A 13,783-nucleotide genomic window follows, 5' to 3' on the forward strand; every position below is an offset into this window, starting at 1 on the left:
ATTCATTGGATACAGGATACTTGAATGTAGGCTCAATAGAATAATATTTAGTATACCTCTAAGCTTACATTAAAAGAGCATGTTTTTAAGTGAGTGAATTTTGGAGCGCTTGGTCTGCATCACCGCTGACATCACCTCCTCACTGATTCTCTTTGTATTTCTCTGTGATCTACTTCGGGTGCGCATCACCAAATGTCAGTGATTTCAAATCATTCCACTAGCAGCATGTAACAGTTTCTTTGTTCTGCTCTCAGGTTCATTCAGCACCCAAAAAACTTTGGCCTGATTGCGTCTTTTCTGGAGAGAAAGGTACGGTCAAAAAGATACAGTGCTCTTTTTTTTTTTTTTTTTTCATTTTTTTTTTTTTTTGCGGTTTTGCAGTGTGATCCATCCTTCTGAGGAAATGAGTGCTCAAGAGGAATGACGTTGCTTTTTATGTTTCAGACGGTGGCGGAGTGTGTGCTCTTCTACTATCTGACCAAAAAGAATGAAAACTACAAGAATATAGTACGCAGAAACTACCGACGCCGGGGCAGAAGCCAGGTATTGTATCTCACCATTTCAGCTCGCAGTTCAGAATGATGCTTAGTGCAGAGCACCTCTAGTCTGTTCCCAGTGTTGGTAGAGATGTCTTGGCAGCACACTGAGGTAGTCCAATCCATAAAACTCCCATGATGCTAAGAGCTGAGGAAAACGCTAAAGGTCATACAGGCTTGCCGATCATGTGACGCGTTGAGCTCAACCCCCACAAGTCAGCTGTAATGTGTCCGTATTGACAGCTCTTTTTTTTTTTTTTCTTAACACGGGTCGTTTCCATTGCTAATGAGCTCCCAGTTATTACTTAGCCTCAGATCAGGTGTTGGCTGTTAAACTCTGTGGCGGCGGGCGCTAATGAAATGACGCATTAATTAACTGGCGACCTTTTCCTGTGGGCGCTGGGCTGGTGTCTCCTCATCTCTCCTGGAGAAACCTCCGCTCATTACCTGGCAGTCGCTCCACATCACTCGTTACTGAGCCGTATGTGAGCAGCGGCTAGTGCTAATAACACACAGGCAAGGAAGAAGGTAGCGAGGGAGGGGGGAACAGAAAGAGCAGAGTGCTGTATCTCATCGTGACTACATGCGCTAACGGTGATGATGTTTAGAGAGAGGAGAGATGGTGAGTATAAGTAAAAGCTTAATGCAAATGATAATGTATGCCCAGCCTCATCAAGTCTGTGCTTTTTCCCTTAGTGTCCTAGTGGAGTGGCTGCTCTGTCTCCACCTTTAACTCGAATGTCTGTATGGCTGCTGTTTGATTGGCTTGGGGGCGTGATTAGAGGCCAAGTGCTAACAAATGTCTATAATTAGGGTGGATGGAGATGATTAGGCTGAGGCTGTGTCCAGGGGAAGAAAAAAAAAAAGTGTCTAAGCAGGTTCATCCACTTGGGCCTGTGGGACCATTCAGTCATATTGACTTATGGCTTTTATTTGTTTTCTGTTTGAGTTAATCTCAGTGGGAGGGAGAGAGGAGTAGTGATATGGTGCAAGTGGAAAAACAGCAGTCTCTCTATGAGTGAAAGGTCTATTGTGATCTTGCTCACCCCCCCCCCCCCCCCTCTCTCTCTCTCTCAATTTGTGTCCTTTAATGTTTCCTTGCCAGGAGCCAGATGTAATGAGTCTTTTAGAGCGGATATAGGGTAATGGGATGGAGTAGGGTTTACCTCCATGAGATGAGCATTCAGCCAGAGGCATTAATAGCACAGTTTATCCCTGATATGCCAAGTAGAGGAACAGTTCTTATCAATAGGAATACGGACTAAATCTATTTCCTGTCAGCCTGGTCAGTGTTGTAGAAGGTTTTTGGTCAGGTCTGTATCTGTACTGATCTGAACCCTAACCCTTCAAGCCCAGACAGTCAGGAAATGGATGAGGAAGTGGTTGTGGGTGCTGAACAAGCAAAGGTACAGACCAGAAAAGTGTTGTTGTCATTTTGGGACTTTCGGATCCTATTTTGTTTTGTCTAATGGTGAAAATGAAAATGATTTTTTGGTTTACCAATTGTTCCGTCCTGAACAATTGGTAAACAATTGAAATCAAGTCATTAGTAATGACACAGGACACAGTTACATGTTTGAAGAACCATGTAAGAACCATGGTGCGGATGTTGTGTTGCCATCACATCACAAAGCCATGAGAGCGCGCCTGCTGTACTTAACGTCTGCAGCTGTCCACCAATAAATAAATAAATATATAGATAAAATCTTAGATCATTAAAAAAAATATGTCAGGTCAGCAATAGATGGTGCCATCTCACTCACTGCTAGCAAACAAAGAGAGTGCTAAGCTAGGTTACGGATAGTCATTTTTGCTATTTTTCATTGCAGCTTCATAACTATAAAGCCTCTATCTATAAAAATAGAACTAAGTAAAGAAACCCATATTGGAGGAAACTTCTAAAGCTAAATAGTCAATATTTGCCTTGGACGTACTTGGAGGCAACCATTTCACACCCCTATTAATTGTCACATTAGTCTGACGGGTCAGGATCCATAGACCAGTCGCCCTTGACTGGTTTGTCTGTATGGTGAACTCATTTAAATACCAGGCGAAACGGCTCTCCTCACACACACACACACACCTCTCTTTTGTCTGCAATGTTTGCTTTTGTTTTTCCTTACGCCTGTGTGCCTACACATTCATATGTTTCTAAGGTATACATGTTTGTTGGTACGAGTGTGTGTGTGAGAGAGAGAGGGAGAGGAAGGGAGAGAGAGAGAGAGAATGGGAGAGGGAGAGAGAGAATGGGAGAGAGAGGGGATGGATGGGTGGGGTGGGTGTGTGTGTCTGTGTGTGTGCGCGCAGTGTATCTGGTTACCAGGGATCATCTTTGTAATGGAGTGGCTTGTTGTTGCTGTCTTCCTCTTCTCAGCATGGTCAGCAACAGCAGCAGCAGCAACAGGTGAGCCGCAGCAGCCAGGAGGACAAAGAGAAGGAGGAGAAAGAGAAGGAGGGAGAGAGGGATGAAGAGAAGACCGAAGCTGAAGACAAGGAAGATGGAATGAAGTGAGTCTCCTTTTTAATAATGAATAAATATAAGAGATAAGAGAACATTAAGCCAGTGTGCAGTTGTACAGCATTGTCTTGTCTTGTGTATCAAGCACCTGGTCAGGAGTTTGGTCAGGATCTCCTTGCTGCACAGATGGATTTTAAGGCCTTTCTGCTTCATTAAATGAGTGTACCGACAGAGTGAAAGGAAAATATGGGGCGAGTGAGGGGCTGACATATGACAAAGGTCAAGAGCCACATTCAAACTCACAACATTTCCGGTGCATTGTATGTCCCTTAACCCGCCACAATAATGCCCCTCACTCTCCCCATTTCTCCAACACAATTTTTGAATTGTTCCAGGTCATGCTATAACGAATGAAGTAGGAGTTAGGTTTGTCTGAGAGCAGCGGCTCTGGAAAGCTAATCATTCTCTGCTTTTTCAACCCTCAAGTACTTACTCCCTCACCTTCAGCCAGACTTTCCATCTACCGCAAATTCAGGCGTCTAGGCATTCTCCTTATTAAAACAGCTGTTTTCCTGTTTTTGCTTCTCCCCTTCCCAATAGGATGCCAAGTCTCATTTTTAAAATTCTGTGCTTATTTTGTTGGGTGTTTTTGGTGGGGAAATAAGCAATATGATTGACATACTGTAGCTGTCAATGTGGAAGGAGGAGGAGCTGTGTATGTGTGTGTGTGGGCATCTTCAGGCACAGTGCCAGCAAGTGAGGCAAAACAACAGATGGAATATTAGAGCTGTCTGTTGTCTTAAAATGATAAGATACAATATTCTGTTTTCATGTTCTGCACTATGATGTCTCTCAACTGAGGCTGTACACTACAGTAGTTGTTTCAAGTAGCAGCAGGTCAGATTTATTAGCAGCAGTGTCAGACTAGGAGATGTTGATGAAGCATTGCCTGCTCCCAGGCCTGGCCAGGGGGACTCCCTGACTCCCAGTACACCCCACTGCCTGCCTGTCACCCCTGGCACAGCTGGTTCTACTATATTTAGTGTGCCAGCAGCTTCCCTCAGCAAGATTAATGGAACTGGGGGAAGATGAATGGAGGAGCAGTGGGTTCAAACTCACTGGCTGTCTCTTGGCATGCCATTGTGCTGACGCTGGATAAATTACCTCGCAAAAAAAACATTAAAAAAAACATTCTCATTCCCTCTCTCTAGAACTTGTGTGTGTGTTCACGTTCGGTTTTGCAAGACTGTGTGTCAGTGTGCAGCATTCTCTTGTTTCTCTTGTCCTCATCCAGACAAACATGTCTGTGCTCAGGTTTGTGTCAGAAAAGACATTGCAGAGGGATACAGAAATTACTTATTTTGACTACCAATTACACCACAAACAGGGCTATGTGATTATGGCTAAAATGATAATCCTGATTATTTTGCTTGATATTGTAATTTGTTATTAATCACGATTTATTAGTCTTGATGATTTAGGGACAAAATTATTTTAATTCAACATCTTGGCTGTTTTCAACCACATCAGACATTCTAAATTATACTAAATGTGTCAGTATTGCTGATAGATTTAGATGAAACCTTAGTGATTTTTGTGGGGGACATTGGGTCATTGTAACAGCAGAGAATTGGATAGAACTAAAAAAGTAATCACTCCAACCAAGCGTACTGAAAAGAGTACAGCAAATATATATAGATACAGTGTCTTCATTGACAGCTTTGCATGTTGAAGCGGATAGGCAAGTGTACATCGCTTACTATTCCCATTATGGGAGAAATACAGTACTGAAAGACATGCCAATATTCTACAATTGTGGACAAACTAAAATCAATGATTATACCTGATAAATTATTAGTATTAACCACAAAGATAAATTAGCAATTTTCTTCCCTGTTTATCTGTATCAGGAGTAAAAGTCCTGGATTCGTCAGACCTCAGTTCCCCTGTGTGTGTGTGTGTGTGTGTGTGTGTGTGTGTGTGTGTGTGTGTGTGTGTGTGCTGCTGCTGCTGATCACGTTGGTGTCTCTTCCATGCAGGGACGACACCTCTGGAGAGGACGGGGAGGACAAAGAGCCTGCGGTGGCTTTCAAGGGTCGGCGCACGGCCAACAGCCAGGGGCGCCGCAAGGGCCGCATCACCCGCTCCATGACCAGCGAGGTGGAGGAGACCGCCACACCGCCCCTCAGCAGTGAGCTCGGTCAGTCCCGGCTACACTGTGCCATGCCAGCAACTGTGCACTCGCCCGTCTCGCGTTACTTTAACATGAGGACAGCTTTGGCCAGCTGTCCTCATGCGCTCCACATACCATTTACTGTATCCAGCAGGGGGAAGATGTGGGAAACGTACATTATAAAATGAATCGTTGCAGTCCTCAGTTCTTGTAGTCTTAAGTCACATTCAGAGCCAGTATAAAATACATGATAAACACTCACTCCTCATTCACACTTAATTTAAATAGTAATAACAGAAAATCACCACTCATACTTATTTGTTGCTTAGCAATCATGTTGTTTAGCTATTGTTCAACAGCTATAACTATTATCGATTACAAATGAAAGACTTATTAAACATTTGTGTTCATTCTTCCACAAGGCACTAAACTGATTGACATAGTGCTGTACATTGCCTCTGATGGCTTATTGCCTAAGTACCTCTTCATAATGAATATGATAAACTTAATTTGTTTATTATTTTAAAAATGCTTCACGGGCAATAAAATAAGACAAAAAAATTTGCCTCTATCAGGAGTGATTAAACATTGGTGACTGTTGGGGCGCCCCGGTGGATCACAGAGTAGAGCACGTACCATATAAGGCTCAGTCCTTCCTGCAGCGACCTGGGTTCGAATCTGGTTCTAACCCTTTCTCTCTCCCATACCTTCCTGTCTCTCTCTCACACTGTCTCTATCAATAAAGCATAAAATGCCTAAAAATTAATTTTTAACGTTTTAACTCTTTGGCCAGTAAGGCTTGTTTTGTTAAGTCATTTCACTACAATCATTTAGGATTTGTGGTACCTTGACAACTCTGTCCCCACTCTGCTCTAGCTGTCGTCTCCTGTCCCACACCACAAGAGCGCACTGTTGTTCCTTCAGTCTTTATTCAGGTCAATTATTCACATTCAGACTCTCAGGACTGAGAGCATTTGACACTCAGGAATGCCATAATGTCTACCAATGTAAAATAGTGAAAAGTTCCATCGTCTTATTTGGCAAGCGTTGTTCCCTGGTTAATCCTCCATCATCTGTTGAGGATATTCAAGAGCTACGTAGTGACTGTATGAGATATGTAGTGTAATTCTAGGCTCTTAGCAAAAGCAAAGAGTATTATTTAAGGACAAAATACTCACTGTGTCAGCAATAGCCCCCCCCTTCTCTGCCCCCCGCCCAGCTCTTTGTTTCCTTGCAGATGGCAAGTCAGCCGTACACACAGTAACACTCTTGCTGCAGGCTATCGGGGATTTTTGATGTTTCAGCACTTGTGTGTGCACGGTGCGGTTGCTCCTGCTGCTTAGGTTTAGTCACAGGGAATCCCCAGGTGGCTTGAGCCGTAGGGGCTCTCATCAGCAGCCCTCCTCCACCACTGTTTGTTCCCCTGCTGCCAGCAGCGCTAGCCAGCCCACTGTGCCCTTCACAGGCCCATATAGAGGACACATAAGCGCAGGCTCCCGCTCCACTGTCTGCCAGGCAGGGCCAGGGTCAACCTGGCTTGTGGCCTGCACAGGGAGAGAAGCCAGTTGTTATGTCTATAATCATTAACTGACTTCTCTCCTTGGATTTCCTGCTTCCTCCATCTAAAACAAACAGTCCCTAACGACCCACACTGCAGCGACTCACTAGCAAGCAGCACAGGCTACCCTGCCCCCCACCCACTTTTTCTTGTTTTTTTCTCTCATTTTCTTGCTCTCCTTTCCTTCCTTTCCTCTTGTCAGTCACTCCCTAACTGACTCTGTGACAACTCCCCACACCCCCCCCACCCCCTCCCGCCTTCTCTAACTTGGTTCTCTCTTTCTTTTTTTTCCACTTTCAGCCAATCTGGAGATGAATGAGAGCTCTCGCTGGACTGAAGAAGAGATGGAAACTGCCAAAAAAGGTAACAAAAAGTACACCTTTCTTCTGCCTGTGAAGTCTAACTTCATAGCTGTCGCTGTTCAAAATAATGAAGAGATGTCAAAGGAAAGAATGGCAGCAGTAGACTCGGCAGTATTTGTTCGAAAGCAGCGACAAGTGATGTGGCTGTGACTTCCTGTTAGCAAGGCAGCAGCCGCCACGTGCTGCAAGGTCCTGTCTATCTCTGTATGTGTGCATCTGTCTGTGTCGGTCTGCCGGATCGGCTCTGTTGCTCTCTGGAGCCGCTTCCCCGTCTCTGGGTCAAGTCAGCCTACAGACTCCAACCCCGCTGCCCTTTTATCAAGGAGGCTGTAAAGTCTGCCTCTTATCAGCCAGCCCCTCCAACTAAAGCAGTCATTAACTTAGCCTGTTTATTGTCTCTGACTGAAGATTACCCAGCAGCAGGGCCTATGGCTGGTTCACAGAGGAGGCCCACATTCCGCCCGCTTTCTCTGCACCCGCGCTGTGCGTGAGTGTGTTTGACGGAGTTTGTTGCGTGCATTGCACATGTCTCAGTCTCCAGCTCAGTCACTGATTGAATGACCCCTTCGCCCTCAGTGGTTTCTAATGCTTACAGCCCCTCGCATAGGGATTCCCCCTGATCTGTTGCACTTGATTGGCGGTCAAATCTGCTTTGCATCTGTTTGCGTATTTAGACAAGACAGATTTAGATGTACCAAGAAAAGGGACTGGCGCTGCAAGGAGCAGTAGTAATATTTGTAAATATCATAAAGTAAGGGTTTTGCCTTTGACTGCCAAGATTAGCAAAAGCCAGCCTGAACAGTGTATTCCTTAATAGAATTTCAGCTATGAAAATGCATCTTTTTCTGTAGCGTTTTTTTTTGGTCTTATATGGTTAAATACTGACATTGTAACCTCAAGTCCTCCTTTGTATATGACTCAATGCAATTTCACTGCAAAGCATCTGCTTTGCGGCCATTTCTAGTCGATGTGTCATCATACTCAGTGTGACTCTCGGTTCTGCTTCTGACTAATCTAACCTGTCCCTTGTAATCCGCAGTAGAAGAGCTGCCTCTTACAAGCGGCTATCAGCAGCATGAATCTGATATTGAAACAAGAGGTGGTCTAGGGCAGTTATCACATCCATCTTGTGTGTGTGTGTGTGTGTGTGTGTGTGTGTGTGTTTTCTCTTGCTTTTGGGAGGGTTGGGAGGGTTGGGGGGGGGGGTTGGTTTGCGATGACTGGCGCTGGCCCGGCTTGAACACGGCCCTGTGTAGTAATCCTGGTTAATGTCTTCAATTCCATTCTCCTGCAGTGGGATTAGTGGGGCGCTCCATCCCAGGGGATTAGCCTGGCAGCTCGGTGGGAGCGGGGCTTCTATGAAGGGCTTATGTAACCACAACCGCAGGGCCACGGCACTGAGGGTCAGGAGAGGAGGAGGAGCTGATCTCGCCATTTTTCATGAGTCTGTAACCACGATGACACCCACACTTGCCAAAAAGGATTCCCCTTCCAAGAGCTCTGCCACAGACATGAGGAGACCATACCCCCACCCCCCGCGTCCCCTTAATCTTGAATACGCTAGTCAAGGTGCACTCCCGTCCAGGAGCTTGACCTGTATACGTTTTAACGGCCTTAGCTGTCCTGATGCTAATGTGCTTGTGCTAAACAGATCTCAATAATGGCATTTATAGCACCTGGCAGGACATCAGCATTCCAGCATGGCAGCGCCAGCCAGCGCTGCCTTCAAGGCTGGCATGGCCACACTCGGAGATGGATTACCCTTGTCTTCACTGCTCATAAAGACTGGCACCCCAAACAAGGGATAACCAAGCTTTTTAAAGCCTCTGGCCTACACCCGCCAGCCCTCTGTGCGTGTGTGTGTGTGTGTGTGTGAGATATGTGGTGTAAAGGTAGACTCGGTGTGCAGGTTTGATCATCGGTCAAAGCTGTGAATTTGTGTTTGTGTGCGCGCCCTCCTTGGCTGGCGTTTATGTAAGTGCACTAATCTGGCGGGCTTTGCTTGGGTGCAGGCAGGCAGCTGGATAATGGCCCCCCTCTCTGCCTGCTCTACTGGAAGAGCACATTTAAAGGAGCAGCAGGTAGAGAGGGCTATATTCTCTCTCGCTCTCGCTCTGTCACTCTCTCGCTGTGTCTGTGTGTCCCCCCTCTCTCTCTCTCTTCCTCTGTCTCTCTTTCTGTCTCCGTCTCTCTTTTTTTGTCTCTCTCTCTCGGATGGGAGATGGCGTTGGCCCAGATTGGCAGGAGCTGTGGAAGATTTGGCAAGCAACTCTCTTTCCCCCACTCGCTTTTTCTCTCTCCCTCACTCTGTGTTGTTATAGACTAGAGAGAGGTCACATTCAAGATGAAAAGCAGGTCAGTCAGGAAAAATGTGAAAGCCTTTATGCTTTCTCATGGTATCAACATCAACTCCCTCTCTCTCCCTCTTGTCTCCCCTCTCTTTGCTCCCTCTCTGCCTCTCTCTTCTCTCTTTCTCCATTGTCTCTGTGGCTCAGCTGCCCTGCTCTCTCTCTCTCACACTCTCTCTCTCTCCCTCTCTCTCTCTGTCTCTCTCGCTCGCTTGCTCGCTCTCTCTCTCTCTCTCTCTCTCTCTCTCTCTCTCTCTCTCTCTCTCTCTCTCTCTCTCTCTCTCTCTCTCTCTCTCTCTCTCGGTTACTCTCTCTCTGCTCTCTGTTTACCCTCGGACTGGCTGAGTGTGTGTTTGCGTCTGTGTGTGCTAGAGTATTAACAAGAGAGACAGAAAGAGAGAGAGAAAGGGTTTGAGTGAGTGTGCACTCACTCATGCGTTTGCTTGTGTGTTTATGTGGGTGTGTGTGTGTGCGCCGCGCTGCCTGCTGGCAGAGTGAGGTAGGGGGAGGGACGGACAGAGGGAGGGAGGGGAAAAAAAGAGAGAGAGATAGAGGAGAGATCAGATGAGGGGAGAGAGAGGCTGAACACGTAGCACCGCCCCACAGTCCCACTTTCCTGTGGAAGTCTTCCCAGACGACCGCCATTGGGGAGAGACACGGCTGAGAGGAACAGACCAGCCCTCACCGAAACACAGGGAGGACAGAGTGAGAGAGAGAGAGAGAAAAGGAGGGGAGAGGCCAGGAGCATGTGCTGTATTGGAGCATGTCAACCTGACACCGGCTCAAGTATCAAGCCAGCAGGAAGGAGGGGCGCTGAGGCTGAGCTGTTTTCATCTCCTCTGCTCCGGATCGGAAGGCCCAGCCCTGAAGAGCTTCCCTGCGGTCCCTCCAGAGATCAGACCGCCTGATAGTGCGATCCAGAGCAAGGCCACGAGGCGACGGCTGGAGTGACAGGCACGTGACAAGACAGGAACGACCACTTTCTGGCTGCACCAGGTGTTGATTGGACCTTCTCTGGGAGGGGCTAATGGAAATACAGGGTCCTGATTGGGTGTCAGGGATACCAGCTGCTTCAGTATTGCTGCTGCTGATTGGATGATAACTCCATGTGGTGTGTTGCTCCAGCGACTGGGCCCTGAGGCCGCTGGAGCTGCTTGGGATTGTTCTCGGTGTGCTTGCAACTGAATAGACTGGATATTGCTAGAAGTCATAACAAAGTGACCTTTGACTGTCAGTGAACGAATTGCAGTGTTATTGCTTCAGGTTCACTGGGTGCAGTCAAGTGTGTGTGTGCCTGTGTGCTTGTTTGGATGTGTGGTTGTTCTTGTGTCATGCTGGTGTCTTTGAGAGTGTGCACTCAGTCTGTGCATGTGTATGTTTGTGTGTGCTGTGGTACGTTGGAGGGTGTCTGGCTTACTTGTGTGTCATGGGGTTGCCTCCCTCCCCCCATGGGAGATGGCTGTAAAAGGTTAATAGGTGTCGATCACGTGTCCTCTTGGAGCAAGTCAGGCCTCCTAGTCCTCTTTTTGTCTCTTGGAGAGGCCTGCCTAGCCTCGCCTTCTGTGGCAGTAATGAATATTTCAGCCGAAATACCCGTTCCACTTTAACACTTGACAGGTTGTAGGTGCACAGCGGCTTTTAGACACCGACAGCTCAGACTTCAAGATTACCTTTGCATGTTATGGTAGCTCCTTTTATACTGGCATTGATATCTTCTCGGCACGGCAGTGAATACTCGCACGTCTTCCCACATTTGCTAGATGAAGCGTGGTTTTCTTGCCTTTTTGGCAGAAGGGTTCTTTTTTATCAGTAGGCGTGTGACGGAGGTGGTGTTTGACTTGTGTTGGGTGTAGAGATAAAGACAAGAGATAAAGGTATTGCAAAGGATAGATTGAACTGAATAAGAGTTTTAACATGCAAACAGTTTGCCGGTATACCACCTCAGATCCCAGTTTTTTATGTGCATCTTAATATCTTGATCACGAATAAACCTGTACAGATGAATAAATACAAGCTTCTCAATATTACCATAGAAATGGAACTTGCAGAGACCTCAAATACCAACAGTGAACAGGATAAGAAGTTTACATGCCGCAATATCCCGGCTATTATCGGCATATCTCTCCTATCATATTGGGGTTTCTAAAAAGCTGGATATAAGCTTATCCCGGCTTTTGAAACTGGGATATGGCACTTACATGTGCTGACTCTTAAACAGAATTCTTCAGTATCCTGACTAATATGGGAATAGAAATGACAGGGCTGTAACAGCTGTCCTTTGGCTCGGAGTTCTGCTTGTTGTCCTTCTGCCTCCATTAAGCGATGAGATGCAGAGACCTCTGAACCCATGTCCAAGGTTATCCCAGGAGGTGTTGGCTCGGTTCCCGCTGATAACACCCCCTCCCCCTTGAGAGGCTGTCCCGCCGCCAGGAGCTGTCAGGCTGGCACAGGAAATGAGTGGGTGGCGTAAGCTAAGCCTCTTACAGCGCACACTGTTAATGAGCTGCCCTTAGCTAACTGCAGACTCCGGGGGGAAAACACTGGAGCACATTCTACGCTATCAGTCTTTCTCTTTCACTCACTCACTTGCACTTACACATGGACTGCTCTCTCCATCTCCTGCTTTAGCACACACACAGAGCAGTTGTGTGTGTGTGTGTGCGTGCATTTCATGACAGGTTGATCTATCACAGCTCCGGCCCAGCGGGTGCCTCCAGACTCTTGTGTAAGGCACAATCATGTGGTTGACTGGGTAAAGGACCAGGGCTTCTTGGAACTGGGTCACATCAAAGTCGGACAGAATGTGACACATAGTGACCCCAGCGGTGAGAGTTAGTGATGTCATTAGTTAGATTGACAGTCCAGTGCCTCTCTCTCTCTCTCTCTCTCTCTCTCTCTCTCTCTCTCTCTCTCTCTCTCTCTCTCTCTCTCTCTCTCTCTCTCTCTCTCTCTCTCTCTCTCTCTCTCTCTCTGTGTCTCTCTCTCTCTCTCTCTCACTCTCTCTCGCTCTCTCTCGCTCTCTCTCTCTCTCGCTCTCTCTCTCTCCCTGCCTCTCTCTCTCTCTCTCTCTCTCTCTGTCTCTGCCTAGGAAGCACATGGCAGCAAGCCATGCTGCTGCTGGGAGATATGAGTGTCTCTGTGTTGGACTGCAATAGATGTGAAGTGAACTAAACTCCTGGGCTGAACTACATTTCTGACAGCTATTTAGAGACAGATGGTGGTTGTTGATGTAGTAACATAAAAAAGACCCCCACACACTGTACTTGCATAGAATGCAGTGTACACTGTGCACAATTTTGATTCATTTTGCATCTGCACCTGTATACAGAAGATTGTGTGTGGAGAGTAGTCTCATTTGCTTCTTGTAGTTAAAGGGTACATATCATCCATGTATGTCATCCATACATGGCATGTGGGTCTTTGTTCCTGCCCTGTGTCCTAATCCCTCCGTCTGTCCATCTGTTCATTCCAGGCCTTCTCCAGTATGGTAGGAATTGGTCCGCCATCGCCAAGATGGTGGGCTCCAAAACTGTGTCCCAGTGCAAGAACTTTTACTTCAACTACAAGAAGAGGCAGAAACTGGATGAGATTCTGCAGCAGCATAAAATGAAATCGGTAAGCGCAGGGAGAGTTTGCCTTTTTGAGACGGATGTGCTCCACTCTTAATTTTGAAAATGGCAGCAATCATTTGAAGCGCATTAACGAAAGTGATTTCGTGTTGTAAGCTGAGAGACTCTTTCTGCGCACCAATAAGTTGGAGGAGTGCTTCTGGGTTTCCTCTGGTCCCTGGCTGTTTTATTTAGTGGGTGTTTGTTTTGACCCAGGAGAAAGAGCGTAAGGCCCGTCGTAAGGGCAAAGCTCTGCAGAACGAGGAGGCCAGCACCCGATCTGCAGCCGAAGAGGAGGAGATGGAGGGTTCTGGGGCCAGTGGTAACGAGGAGGAGGCCCCCGAGGATGGAGAAGGTAGGCCGTTCCCTAGAGCTACACACATGGTGCTGATGACCAAAACAAAATGCTGTATAAATCAAAGCTCCTAATCATTCTGGGTTTTTTTTTTTTTTGACTTGCATTTATCCACTGAGGGGTTTCTTTTTGAGTATCTTACTCAAAACCCTGCTTCATGCAGAGTTTGGATTTGGAAGTTGTCCCATCTTAGTATATATTTTTGAAGTAATACTGTACAGTGGTATAAAAACGTTGGCTGAATTGGCATTTACTTACGGTGTAGGATGTATGGTGAGTGAAGGTGAGTTGTTGCTCTAGAACAGTATTTTGTGAAATGTAGTAAGCAGAGGAAAATGGTTGTCTCTTCAGGACTAGGTAATATCTCCTGCTCCCCAGCCTCTGA

General features: G+C 46.6%; 1 protein-coding gene across 1 annotated transcript in view; it reads left to right on the forward strand.

The window, feature by feature from the left end:
* Positions 1 to 13,783, forward strand: part of ncor2 (nuclear receptor corepressor 2) — a 98,654-nt gene that overhangs the window by 54,774 nt on the left and 30,097 nt on the right. The window contains 7 exon segments of the mRNA XM_071515012.1: positions 255 to 309; positions 445 to 543; positions 2,920 to 3,044; positions 5,034 to 5,194; positions 7,026 to 7,088; positions 12,908 to 13,050; positions 13,260 to 13,398. Of these exon segments, the coding sequence (XP_071371113.1) occupies positions 255 to 309; positions 445 to 543; positions 2,920 to 3,044; positions 5,034 to 5,194; positions 7,026 to 7,088; positions 12,908 to 13,050; positions 13,260 to 13,398 (785 nt within the window).

Source organism: Centroberyx affinis, unplaced genomic scaffold, assembly GCF_046629955.1.
Source record: "Centroberyx affinis isolate AG114_WGS23_722 - 3 ecotype Tasmania unplaced genomic scaffold, CSIRO-AGI_Caff_v1 ptg000297l_1, whole genome shotgun sequence".
NCBI classification, from domain to species: domain Eukaryota; kingdom Metazoa; phylum Chordata; class Actinopteri; order Beryciformes; family Berycidae; genus Centroberyx; species Centroberyx affinis.